The sequence below is a fragment of the Chinchilla lanigera genome, unplaced genomic scaffold (assembly GCF_000276665.1).
Source record: "Chinchilla lanigera isolate Chin_1 unplaced genomic scaffold, ChiLan1.0 scaffold00014, whole genome shotgun sequence".
Lineage (NCBI taxonomy): Eukaryota > Metazoa > Chordata > Mammalia > Rodentia > Chinchillidae > Chinchilla > Chinchilla lanigera.
Genome location: NW_004955415.1, coordinates 14,341,257 through 14,364,013, shown reverse-complemented (window position 1 = coordinate 14,364,013; position 22,757 = coordinate 14,341,257). Strand labels below are relative to the sequence as shown.

General features: G+C 40.5%; 1 protein-coding gene across 2 annotated transcripts in view; it reads right to left on the bottom strand.

Annotated features, from left to right (window-relative positions):
* Atrn (attractin) overlaps window positions 1-22,379 on the bottom strand; it is a 164,321-nt gene extending 141,942 nt beyond the window's left edge. Inside the window, exons 1-2 of one of the 2 annotated variants that reach the window (XM_005380794.2) lie at window positions 21,895-22,379; window positions 19,175-19,210 (exon numbers count right to left, since the gene is read on the bottom strand). In XM_005380794.2, coding sequence (XP_005380851.1) covers window positions 19,175-19,210; window positions 21,895-22,292 — 434 coding nt within the window. In that variant the 5' untranslated portion in view covers window positions 22,293-22,379. The remainder of the gene's footprint in view (window positions 1-19,174; window positions 19,211-21,894) is intronic. The other variant, XM_005380795.2, reaches the window with a different exon arrangement.
* Between the last annotated feature and the right edge of the window lie 378 nt (window positions 22,380-22,757).

The following is a 22,757-nucleotide window of genomic DNA, read 5'->3' as shown; positions in this document are numbered from 1 at the left end:
AGACGAACTGTAAGAGGGACTCATTAACCAGTCCTGTAGATGCCCAATGGGTAACTAAAAGCAAGCTAAAGCTTGGCAACTCTGCCTTCATTTTACATGTCTCTTTTATTACCTTAAACTTGGGTCTGATTCCTGCTCAGCTCTGCATAAAGGTGTATTAATCATTTAGGAAGTATCTATCTAAAAAGTGGTAACGTAAGGTTTATTAGCCCTAAGTTTACCTAATCTTCCACATCCCCCTTCAAGACTAGGACATCAGGGTAAGAGTAACTAAGATATTTTCAAGATCTGGAGGGACTTTCAACTTTTACAGTATCATATTCCAGACCCCTCCTCTCCCCAGAGTGATGGCTAGAAGTTTCCAATGTCCTAAATCTGCAATCACCAACGATTCCAGAAATGGGAAAGCTTCACAGACAGATCACCCTATGATGAGATCAACCTCCACCCCTCCCCAAGTGACAGTAATCACCATATAATGGAACTGAGGCTACCCTCCCCAGGAGCACTCACCTTAGGGGATTGAACTGTCCCCTTGAGCCATCAGAGTTAATCCTGAGATACCTTGCCAAATCAGTCCTGAGACCAACCAAGTCACAGCTAAACCAGGATTATATACGCTGCTAGCTACAAAAATCCCCAACCCTTGCCTTTGGGATTTCTATAAAACTCCAAAGTTTCTATCAGCCTCTGAAAAACAGACCTTGAACCTCTTTATCTCTGCTTCCAGTGTAGCCACACTGTTAAAGCTCTTTTCCTGCCCTTCACCACTGCTGGCTCCTTGACTGGCTTTTGGGGACAGGTGACTGACTCTGGTCTGCTGGGAGTCCCAAAGCTAGGGCTCTTGCTCTAAAACTCTGGTAACAAACTGTCCATTGAGAAAGTCTCACTGAAGATAAATTCAAAATCAAAATTTAGATATACTTAGAAACAATGCCCCACAAACAAAATCAGTAGACCAAAGCAAAATTAAACCATACAAAGCTGTTACTAGGACAATCCAACAAAGAACATAAAGTTAAAATAAAGGCACAATAAGATCAAAAGTATCAATAAAAGACTCTAAAAAAGAGCAGTTTTTAATTAGAACCACTAGAAATTAAAGAGAAATTTGAATGTACGAGTAAAGGAAGTGCATACATTAAACACAATAAATAAAAATAAATCCACACTTGGGTACTTTTAATAATATTATACAATATCAACCAAAACAGGAATGGAAAAGAAAAAAATGACAGAGACAGAATATGGGTGTAAGCAAAAGACCGCATGAGAAACCAGAGTGAAACAAAAAAATTTAAGATCTGCTTCAAAATAATCTGTTTATACACATTTCTTTCACCTGCTTTCTTCTGTATATGTGAGCTGTGTTATTTCTCATGTGGTATACAAACATTTGAAGATTAATTAGCAGAATAACTATAAATAGTAACGCTGCCAGTCTCCTTCAGACAAGAAATTAATACGGTAACTGGTCACATATTATGTGCCAAGTACTATTACAGACGATTCCTTTTAAAGTCAGGAACAAGATTTATTAACGTTCTACAGATCTTACCTAGGCCAATAATCAGACAAGAAACTGAAATAAGGGGTACAGCTCAGAAATAAAGAAACACAATTTGTTGGCAGTGTGATTATCAACACAGAAAACTTAGGAGAATCCACAGACTATCAATACTACAAGAGTTCCGCAGATACAAATCCAATACAGAAGAAAAGGAATCCTGCGTTTACATTTCCACCATCCCCAGGACAGCAGGGCTCAGCAAACCTCTGATGCAAGGAGGATGGGGGAACTGCAAGAATCCACTTCAACAGCAGAGCCAGCCACCCCCCATGCAGAGCCAGGCAGGGGAATAAACTCGGTAGAGATCAGTGGAGGTGCTCAGAGAGCCACAGTAAGTATTACTCAATGTCACAATAATAAAACTAATTCAAAAATTCATTTCGGGGGTGGGATTATAGTTCAGTAGTAGAAAATCTGCTAACATGCTGGAGGCCCTGCATCCTACATACTACAGTAATTAATTAGGGCATGGTGATAGCAACAAAATTATGTGTCTAAGGATAAACATAAAAATAACTAGGTCATCATAAGAAATCATTCAGAGAAATAACAGAGGTGGGTAAAAGATGAGAATGTCAAAAGGTAAATTTTTTTTTTAATTTTGAGGAAGAAAAACATAGGAGACTATCTTAACAGGGTCAGTATATGTTATGGTTTATATCTAGATGTCCCTCTAAAGCCTCCTGCGCTCATGGGCTGGGCGTTTGGGAGGTTGTCAGATCACAGGGGTGTGACACTCATTACCGGATTATTCTACTTATGGCTTTAGACCTAAATGTGATATTGGGAAGCGAAGCCTGGTGGGAGGAGGTGGTCACTGGGGCGTGGCCTGGAAAGGTCTCTCTCCCCCTCCTCCCTTGGTCTCTCTCCGCTTCCCCACACCCATGCCATGAGCTGGTTCTGCTCTGCCAGGTCCCTCGGCCACGCCACCCTGCCGTGGAGTAGCCGACTGTGGACTACAACCTCTGCAAGCTGAGAGCCAAACTACACCTCTCCTCCTCAGGTATTATGTCCTAGGGACAGGAAAGTAACTAAGACATAGTGAAAGAATTTTAAAATGCAATACAAAAAGCACAAATCCTAAAGGAAAAGACTGATGCATTAAAATATGAGATTTCTGAGTTAGGGACATAGACAAATTGTAGAGTGCTTTCCAAGGCTCTGGGTTTCATTGCTAGGACAAGAAAAACAAACTTAAGTTTCTGTTAAAAAGATGCTATAGCTGGGCATGGTGGCACATGCCTGTAATCCCAGTACTTGGGAGGCTGAGGCAGGAGGATTGTTGCAAGTTCAAGATCAGCCTGGGCTACAAAGTGAGTTCAAGGCCAGCCTGAACTGTCTCAAGACTCTGTCTCTAAAAGACAAAAAAAAAAAAAAAGATACTATGACCCAGGCATATCCATGGTGCCACATGCCTATAATCCTAGCACTATGAGAGGCAGATGCAGAAGGATCTCAAGCTCAAACCCAGCCTGAGTAATTTAGCAAGATCCTGTCTCAATTTTTTGAAAAATAAAATAAAAAAGGACTGGGGATATGGCTCAGCACAAAGGCCCTGGATTCAATCCCTAGTAAAGCCAAAGAAAAAAAAGGCTGAAAAGTAAAAGACAAACCATACTTCCTGCTGAAGGTAACAAAAATTGGGACAGCCAGGCATGGTGGCACATGCCTGAAATCTCAGTATTTAGGAGGCTGAAGCAGGAGGACTTCTACAAGTTCAAGGCCAGCCTGGGTTACATATTGAATTCAGGGCCAGTGTAAACTACATAGCTTCTGTCTCAAAAAAGGGTTGGGGGACAACAATCTACTGCAATCTATTTGGCAGCACATAACAAAATGTTAGATGTCTATATATCCCATGGTACAGCAATTTCTGAGAACTTAATCCTAAAGGTAAATTCATAAATGTATAAAATGATATGTTTGTAAGGTTATTCAACATTTTTAAATAAATCAAGACACATCTATACAGTACTACTGCATTTTGGATAGTATGTACTGTTATGAAACTATCTCCAAACCACAATATACAGTGAAGTGGGGAGGGTAAAGCAAGGTACAGGTCATGAATACAGCATGCTAGTCACATAAAAACAAAGAAGAGGATAACACATATAATTGTGTACACACACTGTGAACATATCCAGAGGCTACACAAGAAACTGTTAACAATGACACTATTCCCATGAAGAAGGAAAATTTCTTACCACATGCCTTCCTGTAGCTTTTTACTATACCATCCATTTTTTTAAAAATCATCTAAGATACACCTTTTTTCCCTTATCTCTTTTTTTTTTTTTTTAATGTAGGCCAGGCTGACCTTGAACTCACAGTGATCCTCCTGCCTCAGCCTCCCAAGTGCTGGGATGACAGGCATGCACCACCACACCTGCCCTCCCTCATCTCTTGAAATCAGTATGCCTCATAGAAGTAATGCCACACCTATATTTTAACAGATACTTTTCTATTTCAACAGCACATAAAATAATGGTGCATCCCATGATAAATGGCATCTTAGACCTAATAAAATCAAGTCAAAATTCTTAATAAACTTTTTATTTTGGAAATAATTTCAGATTTACAGAAAAATTACCAAGATAATACAAAGAATTTTATATACACTTCGCTGAGTTTCTATTAACATTTTAGGTCACCATGGTACATCTGCCAGATTAAGAAACCAATGTTGATGTATTTCTATTTCCTAAATCCCAAACTTTATTCAGAGTTTCCCATTTACCTTTTCTGTTTCAGGATCCATTCAAACTACCAAACGACATTCATTCATCATGTCTCCTTAGTCTCCTCAAGTCTGTGACAGCTTTCAATCTTTGTTTTTCATGACCTTGAAAATTTGAGTCCAATCCAGCACTCTGCAGAATGTCCCTCAATGTGAGTTTGTCGAATGTTTTTCTCATGATTTAACTGTGGTTATGAGTTTTGAGACAAACACCACAGAGGTGACATTCCTTCCTAATTACATCATTCCACTGCGCACCTGGTATCAACACGGCACCTGGTATCAACACGGCACCACTGCAAGGTTAACCCTGATTTTTTGGATAAGGTGTTATTTAACAGGTTTCTCCACCGTCGTGTTACTATTTTACCCCTTTCCATACTCTACTCTTTGGATAAGAGTTTCCAACTGCAGCCTACACTCAAGGGGTAGTGAGAAAGAGAAATTAACTCTATCCCCAGAATTTTTCTGGAAGGAAAATGTGTCTCGTCTTACCATTTATTTGTTTATCCAATCATTTACAGATTTTAAAAATTGCAAACATAAAATAAAATATGACAAGGTATTTAGGGCTGGGGATTTAGCTCAGCGGCAAAGCGCCTGCCTGGCAAGCGCAAGGTCGTGAGTTCGGTTCCCGGTACCGGAGAAAAACCAAAAAAAAAAAAAAAAAAAAAAAAAAAGACAAGGTATTCAGTAGGAGAAAATTATTGCTGCATATACAATCCCAGGATTAATATCCAAAATGTATGAGGAACACCTACGACACAATTTTTAAAAGACAATACAACAGACTAATGGGCAAAAATAAAGAAAAAGCAGTTTAAATAAAAGAAAACTCAATGGTCTTTAGACATACGGAAAGATATTCACTCTCATTAGTAATTAAAAGAGAAAAATCAAACAATCACATACCATTTCACACTCAAGAGTGAAAAATATAACTAGAACACCCAAATGTGAATGATAGTAGTAAAAAAAACTAGACCTTTTTTTTATAATAACAATTTAGCAGTATCTAAAATTAAAATGCTTTAACTCAGCAATTTTATTTGTAGGGATAAACTCCAGAGACATCCCTTAACTGACCTAGCTTAGTATATGAAAACCATCATTCAAATGGAATGAAGTTCTAAACAGTATCTTTTACACACTCTATTTTCTAAAACTAACCAGCCTGAGGAAAAGTATGCAGTGGTCTCCTTTCACAGTGTTTTTTGGGGGTTTTCTGGTTTTAGTTTTTTGAGACAGGGTCTTACTACGTAGCCCAGGCTGGCCTCAAATTCACTGCAATCCTCCTGCCCAGGTGTCCCAAGTGCTGAGATTACAGGTGTGTACCGCCAAACCCAGCCCTCCCTTCACAATCTTATCAAAGACTTTCCCACCTGGCAAAAGAAAAGGAATGGAATTCAAAACTTACCTAAAATTTCTTCCATCTAGATATACTTATTTAACAAGGCTTCTCAGCTTTGCAATTACCAAAAAAAAGGTAATACGATTTACCCTGAACCTTGTGTCATTCTAGCACTAAAATACATTGTGCACGAATTTTTAAAAAGCAACCATCCGGAGCTGGGGGTGTAGCTCATATGGGGGGCGGGGATCCAACCATCCACCTCAATATGTCTTGTTTACCTATGATGTTTAAACATTATACCTGAAAATGTATATGACATTTATAGGTTTTGCTGAGTTTTATACAAAAGTAACCACGACTGACTAATCCAAAATCTTCAACATATAGAATCTAATGATCACAGGACAAAAATTTCATTGATATACAAATTTTTGTTTTAGAGAATAATAGGATGCTCAATAAACTATCTTCAAGCATAGAAACACATTAAAATAAAATCCTATGGGGGAAATACATCCACACAAAATCAGTATAAAACTGGTGAAATGTGAGTAAAGTTGACAGAGCATATCACTGGCAATTTCAGGGTTGTGACCTTGAACTACAGTCATACAAGATGTTAGCACTGAAGGAAATAGGTGAAAGGAGCAGGAGGTCTCTATGCTAGTTGTACTATTTCTTACAACTGTAGGTGAATCTATAATTATCTCAAAATAATGTATTTTTAGTTCTATGGATTTTTAAACTTGCTACAAAGTTACAATAACCAAGCAGTATGATACTGATTAACAACACATATACAACACATAGAACATTAGAGTACAGACCTACACCTATGTATCTAAAGGCAACTGTGTTTGACAAGAGTGCTAAGATCATTCAATCAGAGGGCAACAACAGACCCATCAACAAGTGGTGCTGATACTACTGTATGTATACAGGCAAAAAAACAAAACCAGACCTCTATTACATACTAAAATTGACCCAGAATGGATCAAAGAAGAGATAAACCTACAAAACTCTTGAAAATCTAAATCTTCATGACCCTGAATTAGAAAATAAAGGAATGTGGAGTGACTACCAATGGGTATAGGGCTTCTTTTTGTCATAATGAAAGTATTCTGGAATAAAGTAATGATGACAGTTAGACCTTACAAATACACTAAAATCATAGAACTGTACTCTTTAAAATACTGACTTATATAGTATGTGACATCTGGAACCATGACACAGAATTGATCCTACTGAAAAACAGATTATATGGGAATGCTAGAATAAAAATAAAAATTTAGGGGGAAAAAAACAAACCATGCAAAAAATTGTTAAAGAAGCCCTTACTCAAGATATTTTTTTAAATGAGTAAGATGGTTTTCAAACTCTTATACAATTTAGATTCTCACACACACACATACACACATTTTTTTTCTGTAATGGGAATTAAATCTGGGTTTTGAGTGTACTAGGCAAAAGCTCTACCGCTGAACTACATTCTCAAATATCTTTTCAAATTTGATTTTAAAACAGTGTCTTGCTAATTTGCCCAAGTTAGCCTAGAACTTTCTATCTTCCTGCCTCAGACTACTGACTGTCTGCCGGGTGTGGTGGTACACACCTGTAATTCCAGCATTCAGGAGGCTGAGGGAGGAAGATTATTTCAAATTCAAGACCAGCCTGGGCTACAAAGTGAACTCAAGGCCAGCCTGAACTGCATAGCAAGATCCTGTCTCAAAAAGACAAAAAGCTAGGCATGGTGGCACACACCTGTAATCCCAGCACTCGGGAGGTTGAGGCAGAAGGATCACTGTTAGTTTAAGGCCAGCCTGGGCTAGGGCAGCCTGAACTGCATACATAGAGAGACCCTGTCTAAAAAAGACAAAAAAATAAAATAAATAAACCTCAAAAAGACAAAAAATAAAATAAATAAATAAATAAATAAAAGACTAATGACTGTCTGAGATTATAGGTATGTGTCCCATGTCCGACCCCATTCAATGTATTTATTAAAATTAGTATAATGAGCTTTCTTTTTTAGTATTTCTCTAATATACCTGAAGTTGTACTTTTACAACTATGTAAACATATTTTTTGAAAAATATATCTGTCAACTATACATCAATCAAAAAAGCAAGAAATACAAAATTGAAGTTATTTTGGAAATGTTTTAAAAGTTTGACAATCACTAACCTCTGGATAAACCACAAAGGCACAAATCACACACAAGTGCTGAAGAAATATGTAAAGAATGTTAACTGTGACACTAAAAGTTGCAAAACTAAATGCCAATCAGCAGAAGAATGGACAAATAAATTGGAATTCTTCTGTAATGGATACAATTAGAAATCAATTAGATCTGTACTTAACACATACAAACCTCAATCACGCTACTAAGTGAAAAGATGTTCTACAGAACAATTTTTATAAAGCTTAAACATACACTCTTGTTTCTGGAAACAAGATATTGTTTATAAATAGATTCATCTTTATTTTTACTACCTGCATACATATTCAATAAAAGTAGAAACTTGCAAGGGAAATAATAAACATCAAATTCACCATACTAGTTACCTCTAGGGAAAGTAAGGTATATGCTACGGTTTGTGTCTGGATGCCCCCGCAAAGCCTCATTCAGGCTCGGGGGTGGGCTTTTCCTAGGCGGCTGAATCTAGACCTTGTGATTGGTTCGCTGTCTAGTGCTGGGACTGGGGGTGTGACTGCTGTACCCTCCCCAGGGTGGGTGGCCTGCATGCAATATAAGGGAGAAAAAGAGGTTTGCTCCTCCCCTTTACTCTTGTTGCTTTTGCTGTCTTTTCTGCCATGAACTGTTGCCCCTCTTCCACATCATCCTTCCTTGGAGCCAGCTGATTATGGACTAAAACCTCTAGAAACTAAATAAACCAAAATACACTAAATAATAAACTGCATAAACTAAATAGAGCTAAATAAATCTTTCCTCCCCTAAAAAGCTGGGCATAGTGGTGCATGCCTGTAATCCCAGCACTAAGGAGGCTGAGGCAGGAGGATCGTTCCAAGTTCAAGACCAGTCAGGGCTACAAAGTGAGCTCAAGGCCAGCCTGAACTACATAGTAAGACTCTGTCTCAAATAGGCAAAAAATACCTCTTCTCCCTTAACTTTGGGTGTCAGGTATTTTGTCTCAGCAACAAAAAAAGTAAAACAACATGTGTAATACTTTATTACTTAAAATAATAGTAAAATGAAGGAAATCCAGCAAAGCTACATGACAGGTATGTAGCTGTTCATTTTATCATCTCTAAACTTCTTCCATAGGCTTGGAATATTTCATATTAAAAGGAAATTGATGTTAGCCCAGCAACTGAATCAGCACTAAACATATGATCATTTTAAAACAAATATTTTTTTTGTCAGTGTTGGTAACTGTTCTCAATTGTGGTCCAAATGCTGTTTCAACTAAAAGACTGTAATGTTATCTACTGAAAGGGAAGCACACTACATAATGTATTTAAATAGAAGTTATGAAAGGCCATAAAAATCAATCTAATTCAGCACATCTGCCTCATAACCACCTTCACTGGGCCAAGGATACAGCTCAGGGGCACAGTGCCTGCCTGGCAAGCACGAGGTCCTGAGTTCAATTCCCAGTACCCTTCCCCCACCCCAAAATCACCTTTACCAAACCTTCTGATCAAAACTTTTGTATAGCTTTAGAAGATACCTCTAGTACTTCAAAAATCAATGTTAAAAAGAAAAAACTAAGTGACAATTATAGCTAGTTTTGCCTTGTTATTTATAGGAAAAAAAAAATAACCACACATCAAATGTGCTACTTGTGGTGGCACATGCCTGTAGGCCCAGCACTCAGGAGGCTGAGGCAGGAGGATTGCCCTGAGTTCGAGGCCAGCCTGGGCTACATAAACAAGTTCAAAGTCAGCCTGCACCACATAGTGAGATCTTGCCTCGAAAGAAAAGTGCTACGTCTAGAGAAATGCTTACAAATAACTGAAAACTGCTATAATTTTATCATTTAGAATCAAAACAAAAACTATTCTTAAAAAAAAATTTTTAAAGCACACATACATAAATACCAAAAGGACAGGAAAACTGTTTTTAATAGCATAAAAAAGCTTTTTTTTCCAGGGATGAGTAAACCCACTGCCTTTTCATTGAGCTACACTCTACACACACACACAGACAGACAGACACACACACACACACACACACACACACTTTTTAAAATTTGAGTCAGGGTCTCACTAAGTCACTAAGTTACCCAGGCTGGGCTCAAACTTCCCACCTTCCTCCCTCAGCCTCCCAGTATGCTCTGAGATTACAGTCAATCTCTATTTTAATATATAGTTGATCTGAACAGTAGATGTCCTTTTTTATTCATCTACAAAGTTCTTTACATAATTAGTTCACAATACATGTTAAACAAGGTAAAGGTTAAATTTCTCTTCATATTATACAATGCATTAAAACATACATTACATATAAGGGCATTAATAGCTTAGTTTTATACTGTAATTTAAAATCATCTTATCAAAAATAGTGTAATTTTTGGTGGTGCTTGCTTGTAATCCCAGCACTCTGGACGCTGAGGCAGAATTGCTGTCAGTTCAAGGTCAGTCTGAGCTACAGAGTGAGTTCAAGGCCAGCCTGGACTACATAGAGAGACCCTGTCTCAAAAAAAACGAAAAAAAAGGATAATTTTTTAAAGTTTTGTTTTGGTGGTGGTATTAGGGATTAAACCCAGGGCCTTATGCATGCTAAGCATGTACTCTATCACTAACCTACAGGTCCAGGCCAAAAGATTATTTTTAATTCTTCTTCTTTTTTATAGTTTTTTTGGGGGAAGGGGTCTTTTTGAGACAGGATTTTGCTATACAATTCAAGATGGACTTGAACTCACTTTGTAGCCTAAGCTGGCCTCAAACTTGCAGTGATCCTCCTGCCTCAGCCTCCTGAGTGCTGGGATTACAGGCATGTGCCACCACACCCAGTTTAGTTCTCAAGAAAGTCCATAAGTGCTATTTGTAGAGAAATGCTTACAATAGCTGAAAACTGTTATCATTTCGTCATTTAGAATCAAAACAAAAACTATTCTTAAAAAAAATTTTAAGGCACACATGCATAAATACCAAAAGGATAAGAAAACTTTTTTAAAAGCTTTTTTTTCAGTGCTGAGGAGTAAACCCATGGCCTTCTCATTGTGCTATACTCCCCCCACCCACACACTTCATAACACTATTATTTTTGTGAAAAGATTTGTGAATCAAAAAAATTTAAGAATCAAGGGAGGTTACTTCTATGGCTCTTACCTGTACCTAACACAATCCTAGCTCCTATTATTTACCATTTCATTAATAAACAAATTAGAGCCAAGTATGGTGGTGCTTGCCTATAATCCCTAGCACTGAGGAGGCTGAGGCAGGACGACTGCTGTGAGTTCTGGGCCAGCCTAAACTACATAACAAGATCCTATCTCAAAAAACCATAAATAAAGTAAAAAATTCTCAGATAGAATACGAAAGGCCCAAGAAGAACTAACTGGAAAATTCATTCATTTAATAACTGCTTTTATGCCAAGTTCTAAAAAATATATGCAATCTGGCCATGACTAAAATTAATTTATATAAATGAAAAATAAACAATTTCAAATAACTAAGCATGCAGATAAATAACTAGAACTAAAGCTTACTCAAAATGTAATTTGAGAAAAACACTTTTGAAAGAATTAAAATTGAAAGGATCAAATCAAACCAAAATCTCAATTTGTAAAAGAAAAGCAGTTAAAGAGATATGACATAAATAAAATGAGAAGAAAAAAGCAAGAGAAATATATTAAAACCATGCTAAAACAGGAAAGATTAAGTTAGCCTAATAGTAAAGGATTAGTTTGAAAGTACAGGGAGCAAGGAAAATGGAAGAAAAAAGTAACAAAAGAAATGAGAAAAAAGGCATACAGTATATAGGTGAAAGTCACTTTCACCAAAATGCATTTGGGAAATCTCATAAAATAGCAGAACGTTATTTAACCAGGAGACAATTTTCCTAATAGGTTAGTGGCAGCTGAATATCCAGATACAAGTATTTCCAAAAGTACAGCTCCTGTTTCATTTGAGTTTTGCAAACAAGAGTGTATTATAAAGAAGAGCAATGTGAAATTTCTGTACAACCACAATACTAGGTAACCACTTTATTCTTAAAACAGGGTACAAATGATGTATTTCCATTCCCCTCCCCCCACACTGGGGATCAAAGCCAGCGTCTCATGCATGCTAGACAAGAGCTCTACCACTGAACTATACCCATAGTCATCAGGTCTCCATTTTCTCTTCCATCCTCCGTCTTCTGGAAGTTGCTCTGACCTCAGGAGGATCCCTCTCAGAACAGCAATGCTAGTGTAATAGTTCTAAGCCTTCCAGCGTTACCACACAGAAAACAAAGCATTTCCTTCATAAATGCCTCCAGAAGAGAGAAGTCTCCAGCAAAAGCTGAGATTCACGCTGACTGAGTCAGTGTGGGCCACAAGCCTAGCTCAAAACAATCACCACAGCCAGAAATTGGAATGCCTTGGCTTATCCTTGGTCAAGGACACACCCTGAAGCTGGAGGTTGTTGGGAAGAGGGAAAGCCATTATCACTTCCAGTCTCACCTCCTTCTATTGCATCACTCATAAGTTATATTCCAATAATATCCATTTATATTTCAGACCTCTAACTGTTGTGGATTGAATTGTGTCCCACAAATAAGATGTGTTTAAGTCCTAACCATTACTAGGTACCTGTGAATGTGACTTTATTTGGTAACTGGTCTTTGCAGATGCGATCAGATTAGTATGAGGGCAAACTTGTGAATTCAACATGACTGATGTCCATAAGAGGAGAGCTACACGGAGAGTATATGTGAGGCTGAAGTGTGAGGGACAGAGACTACTGTGGCAACAAGCAAGGACTGCTGGCAATTGAGAAGCAAAGAAAAGGCACAGAATACTTTCGTCCCTATCTTCACAGAGAGGACGGCCCTGCTATTACCTTGATTTCAGATATGTGGTCTCCAAAACTATGGGGTCATCAACTTGTGATTTTCTATCTGGGTCCTTTTGTCATAACAGCCCTAGGAAACTAATAAACTAAGTATGATACAGACATTCCTTGCTTAATGCCCAACTTCCGCTCCTGTAACTAGGTTGTTAAAAGAACTGACTGCCTAATGAGGAATTGTACAGAGTGTGTACATTAGAATACTCAGCACAAAGAAACAGCCAAAGGAAACTCCAACTTGATGACTTTATGACTTTGCTTTTATTTGCACAACTCTTACATGCAGTACTGTAATGTGTAACAGAACATAAAACTGTATTATTGGACTGTATGGTACAATCAGCAAAAATTACCATACTGTATAAACAAGGTTTACTGTACAAAACAACCACTGCATCTCGATCAACAAGATGTACAGAACTGTACGGAAAAAAAAAAAAGAGAGGCCCTAAGTCTGCACAGCGGGTCATAAATTTGAACAGGGTGCTTCCGTAGTAAGTTCAGTCATTAAACAGGAGGGTCATTAAATGAGGAATATCTGCCATTCATGTTTCTTTGATTTTGCACAAACTCTTCATTCCTTCTGGAATACCCTTCTCCCTCAGGGGGTCTGTTCACACTCAACCTCTCAGATGTCCCCCAAAGACCTCTCTTCTGTGATATCTTCCATCAAAGCCCACAAAAGATTTAAGTCTATCACATACTGGTCAAGCACCACATATTGTCTGTATTTCTCACCATGAAATTCTAACGTGCTTGTGCACACAGCTGTGTCCCTTTCAGAATATGAACTCTCTGAGCAGAGAGAAAGGCCTAATTTTTACCCACCTTCATATCCTCAAGATAGGCCACAGTCCCTCACACAACCATCTTCAGAACGGATATATGGAATGGATGAGATTGATGACTTATCTCAAAAGAAAACAGTGGGTATGACCAGAACTGACTTTGGCAGATTACAGAGAACTAAAGATGGACCTTGAAAGACAGGACCTGGAGCTGGGCCTGGTGGCGCACACCTGTAATCCTAGCATTCAGGAGGCTGAGGCAGGAGGATCTTGCGAGTTCCAAAGTGAGCTCAAGGCCAGCCTGAACTGCACAGTGAGAGCCTGTCTCAAAAAGACCAAAAAAAAAAAAAGAAAGGAAGATAGGACCTGGATAAGTAGAAAAGAAAGAATGAATATGGGGGCAGTGAAGAGGGAGAGTGCTTAATTTATAAAGATGCACAAAAACTACAGAATGGAAAGATTTAGTTAGGGGGAACGGGGTGTGTATAAGAAAGTGGGAGCCTTCTACTGAGGGTCATTCTACATGTAACAAGAGGAGTTAAAAAAAAAAAGTTTCTCTCTGGAGATGTAGCTCAGTGTAGAGCACCTGCCTAGCATCTGTGGGCCCTAGGTTCAAGCCCCAGCATGCCAAAAAGAAAAAGTTTCTAAGTACAACAGTGATACATGTTTTTAGGAACTTTATATGACAAAGTGAAGAATGAACTCTAGCAGTAGCAGGTCAGCAGCAATGGGTGAAAAGCCAAGGGCACTGGTACAGAAGCAGGAGGAACACAAAGGGCAGACTTACAAGACTTCAGAGAGAATATGCAGGTAAAAGAACTAAGGCTGCTCCTAAGTTTTGGCCTTTGTTCAGCTGAAGTAAGTTTTGCAACTGAAATACAAAGGGTGACTGAAAAATATGATGAACTTTAAAAAAGAATTTTTCAACTGGGCATAATGGCACACGCCTGTAATCCCAGCACTTGGGAGGCTAAGGCAGGAGGATTGCCACAAATTCGAGGCCAGCCTGGGCTATATAGTTATTCAGAGGCAGCCTGAACTATACAGCAAGAACCTATCTCAAAAAAAATTTTAAAAAAGAAAAGAACTATAGAATTTCATTCCTTTATTCAACAAATGTTTATTGAACACTGTCCCAGACACTATTCTAAACTCTGAAAAAAATAACATTGAATAAAACAGATTAAAAACCCTGCCCTCATGGAACTTAGTCTACTGAGAGTAACAGACAATCCTAAATTGGGCTTGTGAACATAAATGTAGGGTTTCAGGTTAATACCAACCATTTAGTAATTTTTTTAACCTTTCCTTAAAATTTTACTTCCAGAATTTTCATTTCACTAGTTAGAAAGGTATTTATGTCTTCAGTTCAGCAGCAAGATTCAGGTGAATTAAGATTTTTTTATGCTAGCTTTCCTATTGTAAAAATCTATTTTTCTTCCTTTGTTTTCCAAAGTATTTGTTGGAATTAGGTCAGCTCTACCAAAGAATGTCCATTAAGGATGATGGGACTTAGGAAAAATGAGAGGTCAAATGGTACAACAGAGAGAGCAGAGTTTGGGCATTAAACAAGACCAGGGTTCAAATTCCAATTTTGTACAAGTTGTGTGACCTTGGGTAAGTTATTCAGTATCTCCAAGTTTCAAGCTGAGGCACACAGCTCAGTGGTACAGTGTATGCCTAACAGGCATAAGACCCTGGGTTCAATCCCCAGCAATAAACACACATACTGAAAAACAAACAAAAAAATCACAAGCAATGAGAATAACTTCACTCTATGGATTAAAAGGAGTAATTTTAAAAGGTCATTTCACACACTACTTGGAAAAAATGGAGAAATGCTAGAGAAATGGTGGGAGCTGATGCTGTGACCCCCCACTATTACTATTACTATTATCTGCTGACACAAAATAGATGCCCAACAATGCTTTCTATTTCTCCTACAGAAGCCGCATCTTAATAGTATGGGTAATTACAAGGCTCCAGTTCACTTCTATTCTCCCAAAGTTCTATACAACAGCAATTAAATGCATATTAATTTCACAAATGAACTGAATATCTTTACTCTCTAACATGATTAAATGTACTTAATATCTAACTATCTTTGGGGCATATTTATCCTCCAAAGAAAAATTTGGAGGTAATATCACCAGTGGAACAAAATGGTCCTTGAGTTATAAAGAGTCACATAAAAATAAAAGTGGCACTGACTTAGAAACTATCCACCAAAGATTCTATAGTTTTTATTAAACTGACACAATTAACCTTATCCCCTGAAATAAATCATTTTTATAATATCTCTCATTTGGGGGAAAAAAAGTTAATCAACCAACTAAAATCATATAAAAATTCAAATTTTATACAACGGCCTCAAGAGTTCCCTGAGAAGTAAATGGCACAATGTATATGAAAACAGTTGGCTAAGATGTCTGCACACAATATGTACTCAATGATATCTTCAATGAAATATATCATTCAGTGATAACTTCATTATCTTCAGTGAAAAAAAAACCTTCAATGAAATTTCTTATCCTACATTCCTTTCAAATGATGAGAAAGATCCACAATGGCAATTATAACAGAATTTAAAAGCTTAAAATACATTCCAACTAGCTACAATTCTAAAGCATTCCAACTAGCTACAATTCTAAAGCAGAAAGGTATTCATCTGACATCTTTTAGTTTCAGTAACAAAGAGATTTATAAATTAAGATGCATAGCATTATAATCAAAAGCAACATTTAACTCTTTAAAATGGTGTCCAAAGTCTCCTATGTTTGCAAGGTGACTGGATTGTAGGGTACCAATGCATTGCTGTTGAGGGGGTAATTGGAGGAAAGAGTCACAGAGGTTATGGTCTGGAATGCTCCTTGTCACTCTGCTTCCTGTCCTACCATGCAGTGAACTGCTTTCCTCTGCTCAGACCCTTCCTCCGTCCCAGTTCTGTCCTGCAGACAGACAACCATGACTGAAACGTCTACAAACTGTGAACCAAAATAAACCTCTCCTTTTAGTTGCACATTGTGGGTATTTTGTCCTAGGGACTAGGAAAGTGACTAAGATTGTGGTACCAGGGGTTGGGTGGTTGCTGTGATGCATGTGCTGACCATGTGGTTCAGAAGCCTTTGGAACCAATTTGAGGGAGAGAGTTGGATGCCAGCCCTAGAATGTTATAAACCAAGCTTGATGGTAGATTTTGGTTAGAATTCAACCAGAATGCTGATAAAAAGACAGATGGTAAAGACAAGGTTCAAGAGGTTTCAGATGAAAACAAGGACTTCACTGGCAGCTGGACTCTAGACCATCCATGCATATATGGATCCTCTGGAAGAAAATTTGTCTACATTTTGCTCATGTCCTAAAACTTTGCAGAAGATTGAGATTAAGGGCAACAAGCTAATCTGATGGAAGAAATTTCAAGGTAGCCTAATGTTAAGGCTGTAGCATGGGTATAATTGGGGCTTTTAGCCAGCTCTATATTGAGAATCAAGAGCAAATGGCACTGTGGAGTGATTTTAGAAGTTTTTGTTTCACCAGAAAGGAGGCTCCTGTCAGGCATGGTGGCACATGTCTGTAATCCCAGCATTTGGGAGACTAAGGCCGAGGACTGACACAAGTTTGAGGCCAGCCTGGGCAACATAGCAAGTTGAAGGCCAGCCTACACGCTATGTAGCAAGACCCTGTCTCAAAAAACTAAAAAAAAAAAAGGAACCTCCTATAGAGTTGGGGCCTGTAAAGCTGGAGCAGAGGACAGTTTAGTTACTGAAAAGATTAATATGAGAAAGAAGAGAACCACAGTACTTTACATCAGCACAATACAAAGGATGCTCTAAAAGATAGGCACAGGATGAATCCAAAAGATGCCACCCTTTGTAGACTTAAGGATGGAAAAATGAAAGACTTTGCTTTGAGAAGGAAGCCCCAGGGTACACTGGTTGGAAAAGGCCATCAAGGAAATTTGCTACCTAGGATTCCTTTCACAGTACTCAGCCATCCATGTACTTGCAAGCTTCTGCAGTCACAATTCAAGGGGGTCTGATTACTGCTGGAGCAAATGGTGGAGCTGGGAGTCATCCACGTGATACTAATTTTATAGGCATGCAGAATATGAGAGTTGTGGGCTCACAAAGGCTTTCACCAAGATTTCAGAAGACCTGGGAGGGGCTGGGGATTTAGTTCAGCAGCACAGCACCTGCCTGGCAAGCACAAGGTCGTAAGTTCAATTCCTGGTACCGGAAAAAAACCAGAAGACCTGGGAAGCCAGGCAGTGTGCCACTGAGAGGTCAATGTGTGAAGCTGTGAGGGTGAAGCCAAAAGTATAATGGAGACCCCAGAAACTTAGATAAGCCAGGAACATGGAAGGTAAGAGGAAAACCGCAAGAACTGAGAAAAGCCAGCCTAAGAGAGAAACCATGAGAGCTACAACCACCAGCAATGCTGCAGGGGCAGGCCCACCCAAGCCATCTGGAGTTCACATCATGCCACAACTTGCCCCAAGCCCTGCATATGGAAGTACAGGATTTAATCATGTTTTCCCTGCTGGGTTTCAGTCTTGCTTTGGTCCAATTTCTTTCCCTGTTCCCCTGTTCCTCCCCTTTGGAAAAGCAATGTTTATTTTGGGTCACTGTATCTTGAAAGTGTTTAACGTTCTTTTGATTTTTACAAGGTTCACAGCTAAGAGTTTGCCTTAAGACTCAAAGGAGTCTTTGGACTTGCACTTTCAGCAATACTGCAATTTCTAAAATTTTAGCAACTCTTAAAGAGGAACTAAATGCATCTTGCATAAAAAGACATACACAAGTCTTTGGAGGGCCAGGGATAGAATGTTATGGTTTAAATCCAAAAATGACCCCAAAGAATATGTTAATTTTGGGGGATCTTTTGTTTGTTTTTGGTTTATTTGGCTTTTTGAGACAGGGTCTCTCTATGTAGTACAAGCTGGCCTTGAACTCACTATGTAGCCTAGGCTGGCCTTGAACTCTCAGAGATCCTCCTGCCTCAGTATTCCAAGTGCTGGAAGTACAGGCTGGGATTACAGGTGCGCACCACCACACCCAGCTCCAAAGGCTATATTTAATAGATAATTAAACTGGAGATATAGCTCAGCAGCACTGAACCTGCCTGACAAGTACAAGGTCTTGAGTTCAATTCTTGGTACAAAAAAAAAAAAAAACACACACACACACACAAAAAACAGAGGGGTGGTTAAATTATGGGATGGTTATCACTGCATTGCTATTAAGAAGCAGGATCTGGTCAGAGGAGAATGGTCACAAAGGTTTATCTCCCTCCCTGGTGCTCCCTCGTAGCTCTGCTTCCTGTCTACCATTTGGTGAGCTGCTTTTCCTCTGGTCAAGCCCTTTCACTGTGCCACTTCTGTGCTGAAGCCAGCAAACTATATACTGAAACCTCTATCAACTGTGAACCAAAATGAATCTCTCCTCCTTTTAGTTCCAAGTGTTGAATATTTTGTCCCAATGATGAAAAAAGTGACTAAGACGCTATTCATCCAGAAGAAAAAGCCCTTTAGCTGAAAGTTTTTATGAAAGACTAGAGCCAGGAATGGTGGTGTAGTGTAGGCCTATTAATTCGGAGCCTAAGGCAAGAGGATCACAAGTTCAAAGCCAGCCTGGCTAACTCAGCAAGACCCTGTCTCAAAATTTTAAAAAGAACAGGATGTAGCTCAGTGGCAGTTCACTCACCTAGCATGCACAATTCCTTGGCTCCAATCCCCAGTACTGGAGGGAAAAAAAAAAAGGCCAGAGACATAACTTGCTCCTGTTTTCATTTCTTTTAAATGCAAATTCCAGAAGCTATTTAATATAATGGTATCATTAGCACTAATCATCATTACTTTAGCACTGAATCAACTAGTACCAACTCATGGGGTGCATCTACAACAGCCAGGGGTGCCCCTTCACTTGAATATGACACCATCTGAGACAATCAATGTCTAGAGTGTCAGTTTCCCCATAACAAATGACTCTTCGAATTCTCTAGACTGTCTATCTGGATACTCAGAACAGTCTCTCACTGGCAATCCCCCTTGTACGTAGATGACTCCAACATTTACAAGAGCCAGGTGCACATCCTGAGAGCACCTCAAACTCAGTTTGTACAAAATTAAACATGTCTCAGTCCATCTGCCTGTGTCCCTGTATGTTAGTGGCACCTCTCAATCAGCAAAATGGATCTAGTTTTCTCTCCCTCACCATAGCCCTCTCTCTTCCAAAGAATAAACCAGTTTCAAAGAAACATCTGTCCATTTTACCTCTACAATACCAGGCAGCACCTACCCCTACCTCTAGTCCCACTGTTTTTCTCAGGCTCTTGTCACCGCTGCCCTGACCCATGCCAACAGATTCCATTGAGCTGCCCACCATCTTTTACACCCAAAGTGAGTCCACCTACTCTGAACATTTCAGGTAGAATAATCTTGCTATGAACACCCCTTCCCACCTTGTGGATATCACTGCCTACCATGGTGTCCCAGATTTTCAGAACCTGAAGGACTGTTCTGGGACCCAACCACTCACTGAATCTTGGAAGTGCTTCACACTGAAAACATTCTGGCCTCGTCTTCAAGGCCATTTCTGCTCTGGTTCCAACCTAAAAGCCTACAGCGTCATGAAAACAAGAGTGACTACAATGTCATGAAAACAAGAGTGAAGTGTGCCATCCCACCACTTATGGGCTAAAGGTCAAAATGCCGGAAAATGTTTGGCCTGGATGGTGTCCCTGCCATGCTCCCCTTAGTTCTCTCTGTTCTAGCCATCTGGTCCTTTCTCCAGCCTGTCATGATCCCAATCACTCAGCAATCTCTGTGCATGATGCCCCTCAACACCCCACCTCAGTAGCAACACAAGTCATTTACTCAGTGACTAACTACACCCATTCCAAATTAAGTCTTGTGTACCCTGCTCTTCAATTCCACAGCCTTAACTTTGTAAGCAAAATTAAATTCGTAAATCAGAACATCCTAAGTTACAAGACCAGCCCACTACACACTGTTCCTAAAAATCACTTAGTTTCTCCATCCAGAAAACTAAGAACTCAGCTGCTCAATGTTCTCCGAGTTCCCTAAAAGATCAGACATTAGCTGAGCCTTGAATGGTGTTACCATTCAACTTTGCAATCTGGGATTTTTCCCCCAGCTCCACATTTCCAAAACCTACTCTGCCTCAAATGCTCAAATCCAGTATTACCTTCCCCTCCACATCATCCTTGTATCTTCAAGATAGTCCCCTCTTCACCCCTCAATATCCACAGGTCCTCCAGTGCTTCATTCAGGTTTCCGGTCAAATAGCACTTCAAATGACTGGCTTCTTCTAAAGCCACTGGATGGTTATAATGCTTAATCAGATCACCCTGCTTTATTTTATTGATACACTTTACCATTATTTGAAATTGTCTTGTTCATTTCTTTTACTCATTTACTTTTTAACTGTCTGTATCCCCACTAGGACATAAAAATCTGTGAGAGTAGGGGCCCTATCTGTCTTGTTCACCACATTTCCTCACTCCCTCACATCAGATGTTGAAGATACTCGGGAAATACCTGCCAAATACATGGATGACTCTGTAGTTCTCATGACTAGGGTTTTTGTGTACATATCTTCCTCTTGCTGTATTCCAAACTCCTTGTGGACAAGGCCAAAGTCTGGCTAACCTATTTGTATGATCCAGAAATCCTTGCACAATTGAAACAATAATGGATAACTGCTAATAAGTGATCTCTCCAAAAGGTATTACCCCAAAGTAAGCCAACTCAAACCCTACATTGTCCAGAAATCAGAGAAAACAGGAATCTCCTTCCATTCCCTCTACTCGCCTCGTTAGACTGTCACCACCAGTGAGCTTCAAAAGGCTAGCTTCCTTACTTCCTTTTCACCAACAACCACTGATTCTTCTATCCCTAAAAATCTCACAATACTACCCTCTTCCTTCTATCTCCAGCCAACAAATCACTTCCAGAGCACTGTTCTTCAAAAGACCCCGTATCTTCTCCAATCAGTCCAGGGAACTCACCAGGCCCTAGGGCAAAGAGGGATGTTAAAAGGAAATATTTAAGAACTGGCTCACTCATCTTTTCCTTGATAACCTCATTTATCTGATATAGACCCAGTTTAAGAGACTGGCTTTGATACTGAGACCCTGAGCATTCTTCCAATCTAGCCTGCAGCACCCAAATATCTTTGGGGTGTCCTCACTCCTGCTTCGCACCTTTTCGCCTTTCATCACAGGAAGACCCCAGGCCAGAGATGATGATCTCTCCGGAAGCAAATGGCCATCCAACACAGTGGGGCCGCCCTACACTACCCACTTTCCATCCAGCCTTCGCCTCTGGCCTGAAGCGGTCTCGAGAGCTCCTCAGCCCCAGCCTCCAGCTGGGCCCGACCCTCCAACACCACCCCCCACTCACCTGAAGCGGCCCCCGCAGTGCTGGCATTGCTCGCCCACCCAGCCGGTGGGGCAGACGCACAGGCCGGTACCAGGATTGCAGCGACCGCCGTTGACACAGGGCCGGTCACATTCCTTCGCTTCAGCTGCGGCTGAGCCCGACACCACCGCCGCCGCCGCCGCGGCCTCGGCCTCCCAGGGCAGCAGGAGAAACAGCAGCAGGAGCAGCAGCAGAAGCCGCCGCGGTGGCAGCGACGGCGACAGCAGCCGCGAGAGACGCAGCCCGGCCCCCAGCCCCGGCCTCCCAGCCCCGGTCACGTCCCAGTCCCGGTACCACCCGCCCTTCCTCCGCGCGGGCGCTGCAGTCTTCGCCGTCCTCCTCGTCAGCCTCGCCTCAGTCGCCGCCGCCGCCGCCACCATCTTCCCGGGGCTGAGACGGAGCCCCGAGAACACATACACACACACCGCACGGCCGGCTCCGCTTCGCCTGGCCGTGCGGGGCGGGGCTCTGCGGACGGTGGCCCTTGCGACCAATCCTGAGGGCGGGGCCAGAGCAGCGCGCGTGCGTGGGCGGTGCTGGCGCGCGTGCGTGGGCGGGGCGCGCAGACCACTTTCTTCCAGCGTTAGAGGTGGAGGCTGGGGCTCTGTCCTTGACTTTAGGAACTGGTGAGACCTTGGCTTCCCCGCTGAGGAACCCTGGCGGTCTACTTTTCGCACCAGCGGAGGCTGCGAGGTAGCCGCGCCGAAGTACTCCCCTTCCATTTCCTCCAGGAGTTGGCTGTTGTGCTAGCCAAGCCCACCGCGGTGGGTATTGCCCTCCTGGACACCCCGAGCCCGCCAGCCCCAACTTCAGCTGTAGGGTGGAAAGGGCCTAAAGACTGCGTC